Source organism: Mchenga conophoros, linkage group LG14 (assembly GCF_057382185.1).
Source record: "Mchenga conophoros isolate Kocher_MC1m ecotype Shallow Benthic linkage group LG14, M_conophoros_male_GT1.1, whole genome shotgun sequence".
NCBI lineage: Eukaryota > Metazoa > Chordata > Actinopteri > Cichliformes > Cichlidae > Mchenga > Mchenga conophoros.
Window position 1 is genome coordinate 37,354,309 of NC_140539.1, and position 14,307 is coordinate 37,368,615.

Below are 14,307 nucleotides of genomic sequence, written 5' to 3' on the forward strand. Positions count from 1 at the left end.
GTAAATATACAAATACTGACAACATTTTGCATTCAAATCTCAGTGAAACAGTTCAGATGCCAACTATCAAACATGAGCTATAGAAAAATAAAATTCATTTGTTTCCCCTCCATCTTTTCCAGAGAGATGTGCTGCATCTTGGGAAGCTGAGCCAAGACAGAGAATGCACTGCTTATTTAAATACACTTAAGGCGCCTGAGAACTTCGGTGATTCATGAAGATATAAACTTGTACCTGTCACTTTCTACATCTATTATATTGCACTTCACTGCATTTCTCTGACAGATTTAATTGCTGCTTACATTTAACAGTCATATTCCATAATAGCACTCCTGTCTAGGGAATAAAATCACACATTTTGAATGTGAATGTTTCTGAAGGATAAATGAAAGTATTAAATGTTTCCTTTATGGGTAGAGAAAATTTGCCAGCTTGTTCTCTTAGATCATGTGGGAAATGCCACAATATCAAGAGGGAAAGCTGAAAAGGACAGGAAGTGAAACCGAGAGAGGAATAAAGAGAACAGAAAGTAGAAAATAAAATGGGAAATAACTTGAAAAAAAGCCCCGAAAACCACAACTGTGGTCAATTAATAATAATAATAAAAAACTCTTTTGTCTTTTCCTGACCTAAGTAGAAAAAAAATCATGAGGTCAACAAAAAGCATGAAGGGCAGTTTAATGAAGACTATTTAATAATGTTGGTAACTGCAAGGACCTGAGGATGGACTACAACAAAAAGGTTTTACCATGTTGCTTCATGCAGGTCATACGAAGAAAACAGCAGATGGGAAATGCCCGTTCATTAGGTTGGAAATGTAAAGATAAAGTAAGACAAGATAGCCTTTATCAGTCCCATAGTTGGGAAATTCAAAGCATTACAGCAGCAAAAAGAGCAGGAATAAAAAATAACACACGACACACAAACAGAAGAAAAATGTACACTCTCTCTCTCTTCCTCCTGAAAGGTGGTTCAGTCTACATCCTGCCTTTATTTAGGATTTGTGTGACTTGATGCTATGTTCAGCTTTTTAATCTTTATTCACGGCGCATCAACATCATAACAATATGGTTTTTATACATTTTAATGCAGCAGTGTAATGTTGCAGAACAGAGCATCTGCTTGGAAAACTGTTATAACTATAGGATCACACTTCAATGGTTCATTGTCTTCATTGCTGAATGAGGTAATAAAGGGAATGCTGAATTCCACCAACTCTTATTTTGGATGCAGATACGTCAGGGTCACTTCTCTCAGTTGGGAAAGCTTCAACGCACATATTAAACAAATATGTAAGACTACGTTCTTCCATTTGTGCAACATCTCTAAAATTAGAAATATCCTGTCTCAGAGTGACGCTGAAAAACTAGTTCATGCATTTATTACTTCCAGGCTGGACGACTGTAATTCATTATTATCAGGATGTCCAAAAAACTCACTGAAAAGCCTTCAGCTGATCCAAAATGCTGCAGCAAGAGTCCTGACAGGGACTAGAAAGAGAGAGCATATTTCTCCTGTTTTGGCTTCCTGTTAAATCCAGAATTGAATTCAAACTCCTGCTCCTCACTACAAGGTCTTAAATAATCAGGCCCCATCTTATCTTAATGACCTTGTAGTACCATATCACCCTATTAGAGCACTTGGCTCTCGCTCTGCAGGCCTACTTGTTGTTCCTAGAGTATTTAAAAGTAGAATGGGAGGCAGAGCCTTCAGTTTTCAGGCCCCTCTTCTGTGGAACCAGCTTCCAGTTTGGATTCAGGAGACAGACACTATCTCTACTTTCAAGATCAGGCTTCAAACTTTCCTTTTTGCTAAAGCATATAGTTAGGGCTGGACCAGGTGACCCTGAATCCTCCCTTAGTTATGCTGCAATAGACGTAGGCTGCCGGGGATTCCCATGATGCATTGAGTTTTTCCTTTCCAGTCACCTTTCTCACTCACTATGTATTAACAGACCTCTCTGCATTGAATCATATCTGTTATTAACCTCTGTCTCTCTTCCACAGCATGTCTTTTATCCTGTCTTCCTTCTCTCACCCCAACCAATCACAGCAGATGGCCCCGCCCCTCCCTGAGCCTGGTTCTGCCGGAGGTTTCTTCCTGTTAAAAGGGAGTTTTTCCTTCCCACTGTCACCAAAGTGCTTGCTCATAGGGGGTCATATGATTGTTGGGTTTTTCTCTGTATCTATGAAGCGCCTTGAGGCGACTTTTGTTGTGATTTGGCGCTATATAAATAAAATTGAATTGAATTCAAGCATTCAGACATTTCTCATGCAGGAAGCCACACTTTATCTCAGTGGAAAAAAACAACCAGAGTAGGACAGACTGGTTGGTCAAGGGTTCATCCAAAAAACATCAGGAGGAAAGAGCCAGAAACTGGAAACCACATCGAGCTAAAACAGAAAGCTGAACTAATGAGTCTCTTTAAAAAAACCTTTATTACTTCTACTGTCGGATTTCAGAGTGTAATAACAACTGAAAACTGAACCTTTTAAGCATATAGTGTTCTTGTTTCTTCAGGACATGTGTGGTGTTTTATGGAAAAACAAACACGGGGGAACACACGCACCTTTATTATGTTGAACTGATGATTGTTTTTATTTCCGTATAAATATGTTACTGTGAAACCAGGCACAAAAGAAAAAAATCATTTGAGCAGCTTCCACTGAAGAGCGTGGATCTATGAGTGTGACATGCAGTTCTAAAAATGCAGGAAGCACACAAACACACACGCACAGACCCGCTGGTATGTGCATCTCTGACTGCTCTCACTTTGACGAATGATGCTGGAAGACGGATATTTACACATTCCAGCCATGAGCAGAGGACAGAGGGTCATTTCTCAGAAGATCTCCCATGGCTACGGTCACCGTACGGCACATTCACATAACCAGGCAACAAGGAGATAAGTCTGGTCTGGCTGAGGGAAAGACTTGCATAAAATTAAAAGACACCAGTAGAGTAGCTTTGCATGCCTTTATTCTTTTAAGATAGCTTTGCTCTGATTGACTGTCCATTGTGAACAGCAGATTTGAATGGCTGTGTACCTGAGATGACCATATTCTCTCTAGCTATCTTAAAGCTTGTAGTTACAGCTGGATCAGGTGACCCTGAACCCTCCATAGTTATGCTGCCGTAGGCTGCCGACGCACAGTGATGCACTGAGCTTCTTAACTCATCATGTACTTACATGTCACAACTGCATGTTATAAACATTGCCTTTTTCTTTCTTTTTTGGCTACAAAGTCATCTATCATGGGCTAAAAATGCAGCTCAGAGGAGGTGCAGGAGACCGGTTTCCTTGGAAACCACTTGAATTAGCACCTTGAGTCAACTGGTGTAAATAAAACTGATCTGAACGTAATTACAACACACTGAAATGTTTTAACAGATTTTTTTTGTCTAATCTCAAACCAAAACTTTTGTTTACTCCACATAAATTATGACAATTTTCTTAATATAGCACACATCAGTATACTCAAACTCACAAGATAAAAACCTAAAATTTTACAATGAAACACAAAAGACAAGTTAACAAACATACACACATACATGAATGCACGCACACACACTTAGATTTTGAGTGTAAATTAAATGAGTCTGAACAAAAATGCATGTTGATCAGGAGGACAGCATATTTTATTGATTATTCGAAGTATGATGATCGGTGTTTGGACACAGGCAAACAGTCTTCTGTGGTTTTGAACAAAGTAAAAGAGGCTCTGTGTTTATTGTCTCTCATTTAGAGGCATGTTGAGAAATGATGTCAGACTGAGAGGACAATGAAGGTGAAGTCACTGAAGTTTCATCATAAACTTCCTCACAGCAGCACATCCTGCCTTGACCTTTGACTTTGGCTGTTTGCACGACTCAGGAGAGTTCTTAAGGTCGTTTCCATTGCTATTGTTTGAGTGTGTGAGGAAAGAAAAACAGCTTCAGAAATATTCACTTTTCTGTTTGCCATATGTTTCTGTTTCTGCAATAAACATTTTTGGCACAGAACTACACAAACGTACAAAAATGAAAAAAGAGCAGGAAAAACGAAACTGAGGTGATCCAGGTGAGGGTGTCTGGGTAGAGCAGTTCAGTTCAGTTGTACATGGTCATGTGGAGCCACTGGAACCAATCAGAGGGCAGAAGAAGTGATATATCATTATTGACATTAAAGCTGCCATCATACTAACTGTGCGCTCTCTACTGTGTCCATTGCAAGAAGCACAAACCCAAACCTGTGCGTGACTCCACAGCAGCTCTGTGTGCACTGTTTATGAGACCTTTCTGAGATACTTCAGTCTGCCTTCTACAAGCAGCCCATTTAAGTTCAGCAAGCATCCTTTCACTTTATTCACAGTTTGTTTTGTTTTTTTGGTCAGGTTTGCATTTCTGATTTGGACGGACATGCTTGCTGACTCTCACACATTCACAGAGCTGAACATTTACGGCTGTACGTTTAAGACTTGATGAAGTGTTCTTTATGTGTTCTCTGGATCAAATGCTGCACATTTCTGTAGACGTGCAACAGGGTTTCCTTCTGATCACCCCTGCTTACAGAAACTGGCTCACAATTACTCGGGATGTCACTGCTCGACTGCTAGCTAAAGCTCCCTGCAGGTTCTCTGCAGTTATGTGGGTGTTTATCTTTGCCTTCCTGCCCAGGAGACGTTCACTTTCATCTTGAAGTTTTCTTGCACTTCCAGATCTTCCACAATTCCCTTTAACTGTTACTTTTCATGGCATTTCATACAGTGAAAACTGCAAAGCTGAAAGCAGTTTCACACGTACTCGTAGCCTTAATATGCATTGGTTACCTAAAGAAGCCTGAGGTTATGTTGTAATGATATTTGAAGAGTCAGACTTTACCAGATGACATTTCATGAGAACAACCTCTCACCCACTGTACAGGTCCAAACAAGTGAGTTTCAGCCTCACAAACCGCTGCGCGCCCCGTGATTCCTGTTTCATTTTGTTCTGTTTTTACAACCGTGAGACATGAAGTGACAGGACTCTCACATTTAAAGGATCGCTAAGTTCACTCTTCAGCTCTAACGTTACACTATATTCATACCTGTCTGTAGCTGATGGTTACTGCTCCCGTTCCCATCACGTCGTATGCCTGAAATTTGTCTGCAAGAGGACGAAAAGACGATATTGAGACACAGCTAATGTTTGTCGTCTGCATCAAAACAGTTCAGAGAATCACGAATGAGCTGCTGAGTTGGCTTATAGAGGCTTTCCAAACATTCCTGTCATGTGATGTTTTAACTTTGACTTTTAGTTCAAATTAAAACATCACATGACTGATTCTGGGCAAAACGAGCTTGTGTATAATGACACAACAAACAGGGTTATTATGGGCAGTTTAAGCTAAACGTGAAAAGTAGACGTGAATTTTATTTTTTGGGGGAGTAAGTAACTGTTAATACGACAGGCTTGAACTGTTTTCCTGCTCAGTAATAAAAAGAATCAGTCTTTTCTGTTCCAGCTTATGAAAACATCTCTCTCCTCGTCGTCTCTCTTCCTCTTGTTTCTCCTCCCTTTTTTCCCACGCCTCCTCTGTCACCTCATCCGTTCTCTCTCTCGCTCCTCTGTCATCCTCTGCTTCTTTCTCTCGTGGCCTTGTGGTGTCATTTACCAGCAAATATGGTGATTAAAACCACTTGCTGTTTCTAATTTATACCATTCATCTCCTCTGAAAGACAGAAAGCTGTAACAACGCATCACCCCCTCTTACGGATCATGCTCTCCAGTTTCATCAGCAGGTACAGGAAGCCGGGGTAACTGATGGTCATGTCCGGCTCCGTGTATCTCAGTCCAACCAGCTGCATCACCAACTCGTCCACCCGGATGCCTGCAGCAGGGACAGATGGAGCAGAGGTGGGGGTAAAACGCAGGTGCAGAAGCACTGGGTGGGATACCTGTTTTTATTGCAATAAACTCCACATGTGCACAGGTGACATATATGACCGCACACTCGTTTCCCTGATCCCAGCCAGTCCATTAGGCAGCTCCCGTCTGAGTGACGTATGAGTGATGAACCAAAACGTTTGTGTTTTGTGATTTTAATGACTTCAGAAAAAAAAGTTCTCCACACAAACTGCACATCTTTTTCATTTCATGTAATCAAAACGGTCTGCTTATTAATTAATTTAACTTCAATGGTGCAAAAATGTTTGACTAATGTGACGACTTGGGAAACACAGGACTTTAGTTACACATGTGACCAAACATGTGACCCTTTTAGGATCACACGTTGAGCGAAAAAGGTGTTTGGCTCCCTCTGCTGGTCGGATTTTTACCGACCGATGGAGACCCTCAGCGGTTAAATGACACAGGATGAAAAAGTGTTGTGAATGCTACCTGCTGCTTTCAGCGAGGGCATGACCTCCTGATATTCGAGGCGCTGAGTTTTGTCCTTGTCATGCATGAGGAAGACATCCTGAGGAGAGATTAAACACAGTAAAAATAAATGCCTGAAAAGCTGCATATACACAAACATTCTGTTATAATCTGATAAAACTGCGACAGCAAGTCCGGTAATGGCGGCTGGCTGAAAGGACGTGCCCACTTCTGCTCCGCTATCTTTCTGTAAAATCCTGAATAATACTCGTTTGTTAGACATTGAACGACACCTAGGACAGCTGTGATGCTTCTCTCGCAAAGGAAACCCGGGAAAAACATTGGTAGACCGACTCAATCGAAATTATCTGACTTCACTTCTAAGTTGAACTCTGAGGCTAGCTGTGAAGCTAGCGTTAGCCGTGAAGATAGCGAGACTAATATTAACGCTAGCCAGGCGGTGGAGGAGGGAAATGATGAGCCGACTGAGAGAGAAAAGACGGCCGAAGGCTCAGACGTAATACTGGCGGCTATTGCAAGCTTGAAATCCGATTTTTCCTCCAAACTTGATGGTACTTTGTCAGCAATAGAGACCGTGAGGAAGGATGTTAATGAGTGTGCCAAGCGGGTCAACGAGGCGGAGGCCCGGATATCTGCAGCAGAAGATAGCATTACCACCTTGGAAGCAAAGATACGGACTCTTGAAAATAACAACAAAAACCTCGAGGACAAAGTGCTGGATCTGGAGACCAGATCGCGACAATCTAACTTGAGACTTGTTAACCTGCCCGAGGACGCAGAAGGAGAAGACGCGTGCGCTTTCTTGGAAAACTGGCTACCGGAGGCTCTGAACTTGGCGCCGCTACGAACCACTCTGACGCTGGAGAGAGCGCATCGGGTCGGCCAGAAGAATATGTCAAATACCGCTGCACCAAGGACTATGATCATGAAGTTTCTAAATTACAAGGATAAAATGACCGTGATAAGAGCTGCCAGGGCAAAGGGACAGATTCTTTTCAAGAATCGCCCGGTGAGATTTTATGAGGACCTAGCGACCGGAGTGCACAAAAAACAGAAAGAGTTTGACGCCGTGAGACAACAGCTTCGCTCCATGGGTATCCGGTACGGCATGATTCCTCCTGCGCGACTGATCGTGACACACAACGGACAGTCCCGCATCTTTAACCTGCCAGGTGAAGCGGAGAACTTTGTGAAGGCTCTGAGGTCAGAAAGTGGACCGGGGTGAGATGATGTAATCATGGTCATACTACAGTGTGTTGGCATGGAGGGGTGATTACTGAGCTTTAAGTTTAAAAAGAAGTGAGAGGGAGAGAGAGAAAGGCCAGTTTGTTATATTTATTTGTTTATTGGTCCAGAGGCTCACAGCCACTATTAGTACCCTGATTTTCTTATCGTATTCAATAACGAGTTTTTTGTTTGCATAGCGGGGTGGGGTAAGGGAAAAGTGTTCAGGCACAGTCGGTTGATCCTCACTTTTGGGTGGAACAACCTTTAGCTGTTAGACAGGTGCCAATATGTATAGGGGGAGGGAAATGGGTGCCCAAGTTCAAGTTAAAGGGGCATATTCAGTATTCATGGTTATGGATGTAGTTTTTGACATTCAGGTATTATTTGTTTCTCTGTCCTTTAATATTTCAAATGTGTTGGGAAGCTCATTCAGTGTTATATGTTATGTCTGGTGGGATAAGAATTAAAATTTCTTCTTGGAACTGCAGAGGACTACAAAAACTGGAGAAGGTAAAACAAGTAATGTCTAGGCTGAACTCTATGCACTCTGATATCATGCTGCTACAGGAAACGCACCTGTTGTCTAGTCAAGAGGCGAAGATTAGGAGGAGGTGGCAAGGCAGTATATATTCTGCGCCCTTCACTTCTCAGGCAAGAGGTGTTATGATCTTGATCCACAAATCTATACCATTTCAGGTGACAAGGGTTATTAAAGACAAGGCTGGGAGATATGTTATTTTACAGGGCACACTTATTACGGAAAAAATAATCCTGATAAATATCTATGCTCCAAACACTGACGACCCAAAGTTTTTTCATAATCTTTTTCTTACAGTATCATGTCTGTCTGGTAGCCTTATTATAGCAGGGGATTTTAATTGTATGTTGAACCCAGAATTGGATAGGAGCTCAGGTATTGATCTCTCTCATCCTAAAAGTAGGCAAACTATTCAACATTTTATGAAAGAACTTGATCTGAGGGATATTTGGAGGGATATGAACCCTAAGGTCTTAAAATACTCCTGCTATTCACATACACATAAATCATACTCGCGTATTGATTACTTTTTAGTTTCTGCCAATTTGAGTTATAAAATAAAGGACTGTCACTATGATAATATTTTAATATCTGACCATTCGCCAAACTCGTTAATATATGAAGATTTGCGACTGAAGAGAGATCCCCCTAGGTGGAGATTTAAACAAAAGTGGCTCCTAGACTCAGAATTTATATCTTTCATAGATAACCAAATAAACATTTTTTTTGATACTAATAGGGATGAAACATCACCCTGCTCAAGATGGGAAGCTTTTAAGGCCTACATAAGGGGTCAGATTATTAGCTTCACAAGTTATAGAGCAAAGCAAACTTATCAGAAAACAAAAAAGTTGGAGGCAGAGATTGAGATGCTTGAGGGAGAATATTTTCAAAGTTTTTGTCCAAGAGTCCATCAAAAGCTTCTGTTACTAAGAACACAGTATAATGAACTTTCTGCTTCTAAGGCAGCCTCACATCTTTTGCGTCTTAAACAGACATTCTATGATCAAAAGCCCGGGAAATTATTAGCCTGGCGCCTCCGTCAATTACAGAATGAGAAAAACATTGCCTCAGTTGAAAACAGTGATGGACAGGTTATTGTTGACCCTCTAGGAATTAATGAAACTTTTAAGGTTTTTTTTGAAAAATTATATAACTCAGACATAACACACATGGGACAAGAGCAAGATCTCTTCTTAGATACCCTTCAGTTGCCCAGCATTTCAGGACTAATGAGCGCAGATCTTGATACACCTATAACAAAGGAGGAGATATCTATAGCAATAGACCATTTGAAAACAGGTAAAGCCCCAGGCCCAGATGGGCTGCCGACAGAAATTTATAGGGTATTTAAAACTAAACTGCTGTCCCCTCTTTTTGACATGTTTTCGGATTCATTTGAAAAGGGAATCCTTCCGGTCTCATTAAGAGGAGCCCTGATAACTTTATTGCCCAAACCTGGTAAACCGTGCAATAAATGTGGTAACCTAAGACCAATAAGTCTTCTTAATGTGGATCTAAAGATACTTTGCAAAATTTTGGCTCGAAGACTGGAGAGATTTTTACCTGATCTAATTACCTGTGATCAGAATGGGTTTATTGCGGGTAGACAGGGATTTCATAATGTGAGAAGAGTGTTGGATATTCTTCATAGTCAGGAGGGAAAACCGGACACTGCTCTACTATCATTAGATGCCGAAAAGGCCTTTGATAGAGTTGAGTGGCCCTATTTATTTGAAATATTAAAAAGATTTGGCTGTGGGGATAATTTCTGTCGGTGGATTAGACTTTTATATAATGAGCCATATGCTGAAATACTGACAAATGGAATTATATCTAAACCGTTTGAAATTAAACGGGGCTGTAGGCAAGGGTGCCCTTTGTCCCCTTTATTGTTTATTTTAGCAATCGAACCGTTTGCCATTGCGGTGCGGTCCCATAAGAGCATAACTGGTCTATCAGTAAACCAACAGGAACACAGAATTGCTTTATTTGCAGATGATGTTATTCTTTTCTTGGAAAAGCTGAAGGAGTCTATCCCAGCCTTGTTGGATCTACTACACATATTTGGACGGATATCAGGATATAAAGTGAACAAAGAAAAATCTTCATTAATGATACTTAACTCAGAAGAGAGAGAGAGGGTGCTGGAAATTCTTTCCAATTCAAAATGGTAGACTGTTTTACCTATCTGGGGATTAAGATAGTGCCATGTTTGAGAGACATTGTTGGAGCTAACTACACCCCTATGGTAGACTCAATCAGCTCATCCCTAGATAGATGGAAGCCCTTGCCCTTGTCACTTATAGCGAGAATTAATGTTCTTAAATTAAACATAATGCCCAAACATTTGTACCTGTTCCAGAACATCCCATTGTCACCCCCTGCTAACTTATTTTCACACCTGAAGACAATTTTTGTACGTTTTTTGTGGAATGATAGACGACCAAGGCTCCGTTTATCACTCTTGTACTTACCGTATGAAAGAGGAGGCCTCAAATGTCCCAATCCACTTTGGTACTATTGGGCAGCCCAATGGAGGACTATGATGTATTATTTTACAGATAAATCCCCCCCGCCTTGGACAAATATGGAAAACAGTTCAGTACCTCTTCCCCTTCCCCAGTACCTATACTCAGCAAAAGTCAAAATGTTGAAAAAAAAGACAAAAAATCCTATAGTCAGAAATATGATTATGATCTGGTATCAGGTTAAAAAATACCTGGGTGAACCCACCTCTTTCGCACGCTTTAGCCCAATATGGGGTAATCAATTTTTCCCTCCAGGCAGAGCAGACCCTGGTTTTAGGAAGTGGGCTGACAAAGGCTTAAAGACAATAGGGGATCTCGTGGGATCAGAGGGTGAGATTTTGATGTCATTTGAGGAGTTGATTTCCAAGTATGATATCCCATGCAAACATCGATTTAAATATCTACAAGTGAGAAACTTTATTAGATCATCTCAAAATCAGTGTTTGTCAATCCCTCCGTTTTCCACTTTGGAAACAGAAATGAAAAGAGATTGCTTTGGAAGGGGAATAATCTCCAAATTATATAATATGTTAGTAGAGGGTTCCCCTGAATCTTCTTTAGGAAAACTTAATGCCTGGAGGGAAGATTTACAGGAGGACTTATCCTCCGAAGACTGGGAGGAGGCATGTGCTGAAGCACAAACACAAACTACCAATACTCGTCTCAAAGTATTGCAATATAATTGGCTAATGAGGACGTATGTGACTCCAGAAAAGCTTAATAAGTATAATGGTGATATCCCAGACTTGTGTTTCAGGTGTGGAGAGGAGAAAGGGACGTTTTTCCACTGTGTCTGGGAATGCAATAAAGTACAACGGTTTTGGAAAGAGATTAAACAAGCTCTGGATATTATATTGGGTACACAACTAGCTCTTGACCCTAAACTTTTTATTTTAGGGTTATATCCTGATGGACATCTTATGTCTAGAAAGGTAATTACCGCCCTGGACTTATGTCTACTGCTGGCAAAAAGAGTCATAGCACTCTCATGGAGGAAGACCAGTAAACCAAAATACATTAACTGGATTAAGGAATTGTCCACAACTTTACCTATGGAAAAAATTACTTACATTATCAAGGGGAAACTACCACTTTTTCAAAACATCTGGGGTCCCTTTATGCAATATATGGGAAATATGGATCTTGGCAGTATGGTGGATGGGGCAGATGGGGTGTAAATGTTGGTGGTCCTCTGCAGTTTCCTAAATTAATCTCTTTTATACTTGATCTTTAATGCTGTGTGAATTGTACATTTGAGTTTGTAACTTTGAACCATGCACAATAGTGTAACCGAGTTGATGTTGAGCAACCCTTGGAAATAGAGAAGCTTATTTTATATATATTTTTTATATATATATATATATATATATATATATATATATATATATTTTTTTTTTTTTTTTGGGGGGGGGGGGGTTGTGTTTTCCTTTTCCTTTGTTTGACTAAGTTATTATTTACAGGTGATATAGTTTGTACTTCCACTTAACTGTTGCTCTCTAACATCTTATAAGTGTCTGATTTGCAAGGGAGGGCGATTGACTGTTATACAATAATTTAGCTGCCCTGGATGTTTCCTTTGCTGTGGAAGTACTCCAATTTCTGTATGTAATTTTGAAACGCAATAAAGATATTGTTGGAAAAAAAAAACTGCGACAGCAGCGAGCATCCATGGTCTACTCTGCATTCGCACAAACATACACTTTCCCTTTTAGTAATCCCACCCTGGAAGGCGTGGGGCACATTTTGTGTCACATAACTTGATGCTGCTGGTTGGACTTGTCCACCTTTTTGCTTGAATCATTTTATGTTTCTGTGGCAGTTTTCTGAGAGTAAAATATGTCCAGTGTTATCCGGTGCAACAAATATAGGCTTCAGATTGCATCACAGTGCTTCCTGATGTCATCACAACAGAATCAGAGCTGGAAAAGTTTTACAGATGTTATTTTATTTTCAGCATTGGTTTCTTTCAAATTAGTTGGTTTCCAGACTGAGTTTGTCTGTTATAATCGTTTTTATGTTTTAAATGTTTATTTTTAGTGTATTCTAGACTATATCTGGACATATGGTGTCGCAGAAATGTGCCTGATTATGCCTCAACGGTGACCTCCACAACCGTCTCTTTGGTAGTAATACAGTATATGGAGTAAATGCAGTATATTGTCTGGCACATGGATAATACTGCAATTATTTGTACATTTACAGATACACAGTGCGCGGACGTCAGCTACTACAGCACGGGCTCTGCAGTGATTTGTATTATTTTAATATGGATATGTATTTTGAAGTTTGCATAACAAACACTAGAAGCTAGAAAAAAGTGTAGATTTGTTGGTTTTAATGTGAACAGCTGTGATGGTTTTACTTAATGATGAGTTATTTTCTCCCCAAAGTTCCTTTTGGACCATTTTCAAAAACTCATTAAATACATTTTGCAGCATTTTTCTATGCACTTATATATTTTTTAAAGTGTAATTCACACAGAACCAATGAAAACGTGTTCTGTGGCTCTAGTTCAGACACGTTCTTGCATTTATTTTGGTCTCTCCTGAAAAGAGTTTAACAAGACTTAAAAATTGAGAGTTCGTGTAAGGAGTGAGATCGCCAGTTGCATTCAGCTTCTGCTACCACCACAATGTTAGCAGTGTTGTTGATGTTGCTGGTGATGATCTTACCGTCCACCTCCTGATCTTGTCCCAAAGACTCTGGAACTCGGGCCAGTTTAGCTGAGCGATGCCTTGGCTCTGGAGAAAATTCTCAGGTCAAAGAAATTAACCCAGAAATATCCCGACAGGCCTCGGAGGACACCGAGCTGACAGGCTGCTGAGAGTCTGCCGGTAACAGATGTGTGAAGGGTACGAATTTATCAGCAAACGACTTTGGATTCATCACAGATTAGACTTCTGCGCACAAAAACAATTTTTTTGGGGGGAAATTGTGACGATCTTGGTCTTATATTAATGCTCGACATTACCTGCAGCTCTCACAGTCATTCATTCATCTGTAGTTTTCTTATAGAAAATTTTGATTACATGATAAACTTTAAACAAATTTTCTTTTGAAATCCTTTTCTACAGGTTTGGCTGTGAGTGTGACTAAAAGCTGTGGCTCTCTACACATTATCTAAAGCTCTTACTTTCAGTTATGGACACCAGACGTTTTACTGGGGTCTCACGGCTCCTTGCCTATAACACACATGTGAAAGGATCATTAGAGCCTGGATAGCTCAGTTGGTAGAGCATCAGACTTTTAATCTGAGGGTCCAGGGTTCAAGTCCCTGTTCAGGTGTGGCTCTCTTAAATCAAGATTCTCAATCACTACCAGCTGTAGTTAATGTCAATTAACTTCACTATATAAAAACTAGCTGGTGTCCTGCCATAAATAATTGCATATTATTAGAGCTGAAGTGTAAAACCAGCTCATGATACTCCAACAGGAGGAAGGCTTTTTGTGATAAAAAAGCTGTTTTTAGAATCAAAAACATTTTCATTTGATCAAAAGTCTCTTGTTGCAGTGCTCAGACAGCTGAGTTATTTTAATGGGGCAGGGAAAAAAACACATCTCCACCTCTCCCCCTCTTTCTTTTGCTTTTACCTGCCAATTGTAAATGGTTTATGCTCTTTTTAACTATGAACACTAATTTGGAATTGTTTGGAA

General features: G+C 40.3%; 1 protein-coding gene and 1 non-coding gene across 4 annotated transcripts in view; one reads left to right on the top strand and one right to left on the bottom strand.

The window, feature by feature from the left end:
- Positions 1-3,613: 3,613 nt before the first annotated feature.
- The window catches only part of LOC146560325 (calpain-9), a 29,741-nt gene continuing 19,047 nt past the window's right edge, over positions 3,614-14,307 (bottom strand). For 2 of the 3 annotated variants that reach the window (XM_085244306.1, XM_085244305.1), the window contains exons 16-20: positions 13,326-13,394; positions 6,358-6,436; positions 5,722-5,848; positions 5,066-5,124; positions 3,614-4,116 (exon numbers count right to left, since the gene is read on the bottom strand). In XM_085244306.1, coding sequence (XP_085100432.1) covers positions 4,085-4,116; positions 5,066-5,124; positions 5,722-5,848; positions 6,358-6,436; positions 13,326-13,394 — 366 coding nt within the window. In that variant the 3' untranslated portion in view covers positions 3,614-4,084. The remainder of the gene's footprint in view (positions 4,117-5,065; positions 5,125-5,721; positions 5,849-6,357; positions 6,437-13,325; positions 13,395-14,307) is intronic. The other variant, XM_085244307.1, reaches the window with a different exon arrangement.
- Positions 13,866-13,938, top strand: trnak-uuu (transfer RNA lysine (anticodon UUU)). The gene has a single exon. It is a non-coding gene; the product is annotated as a tRNA-Lys (tRNA).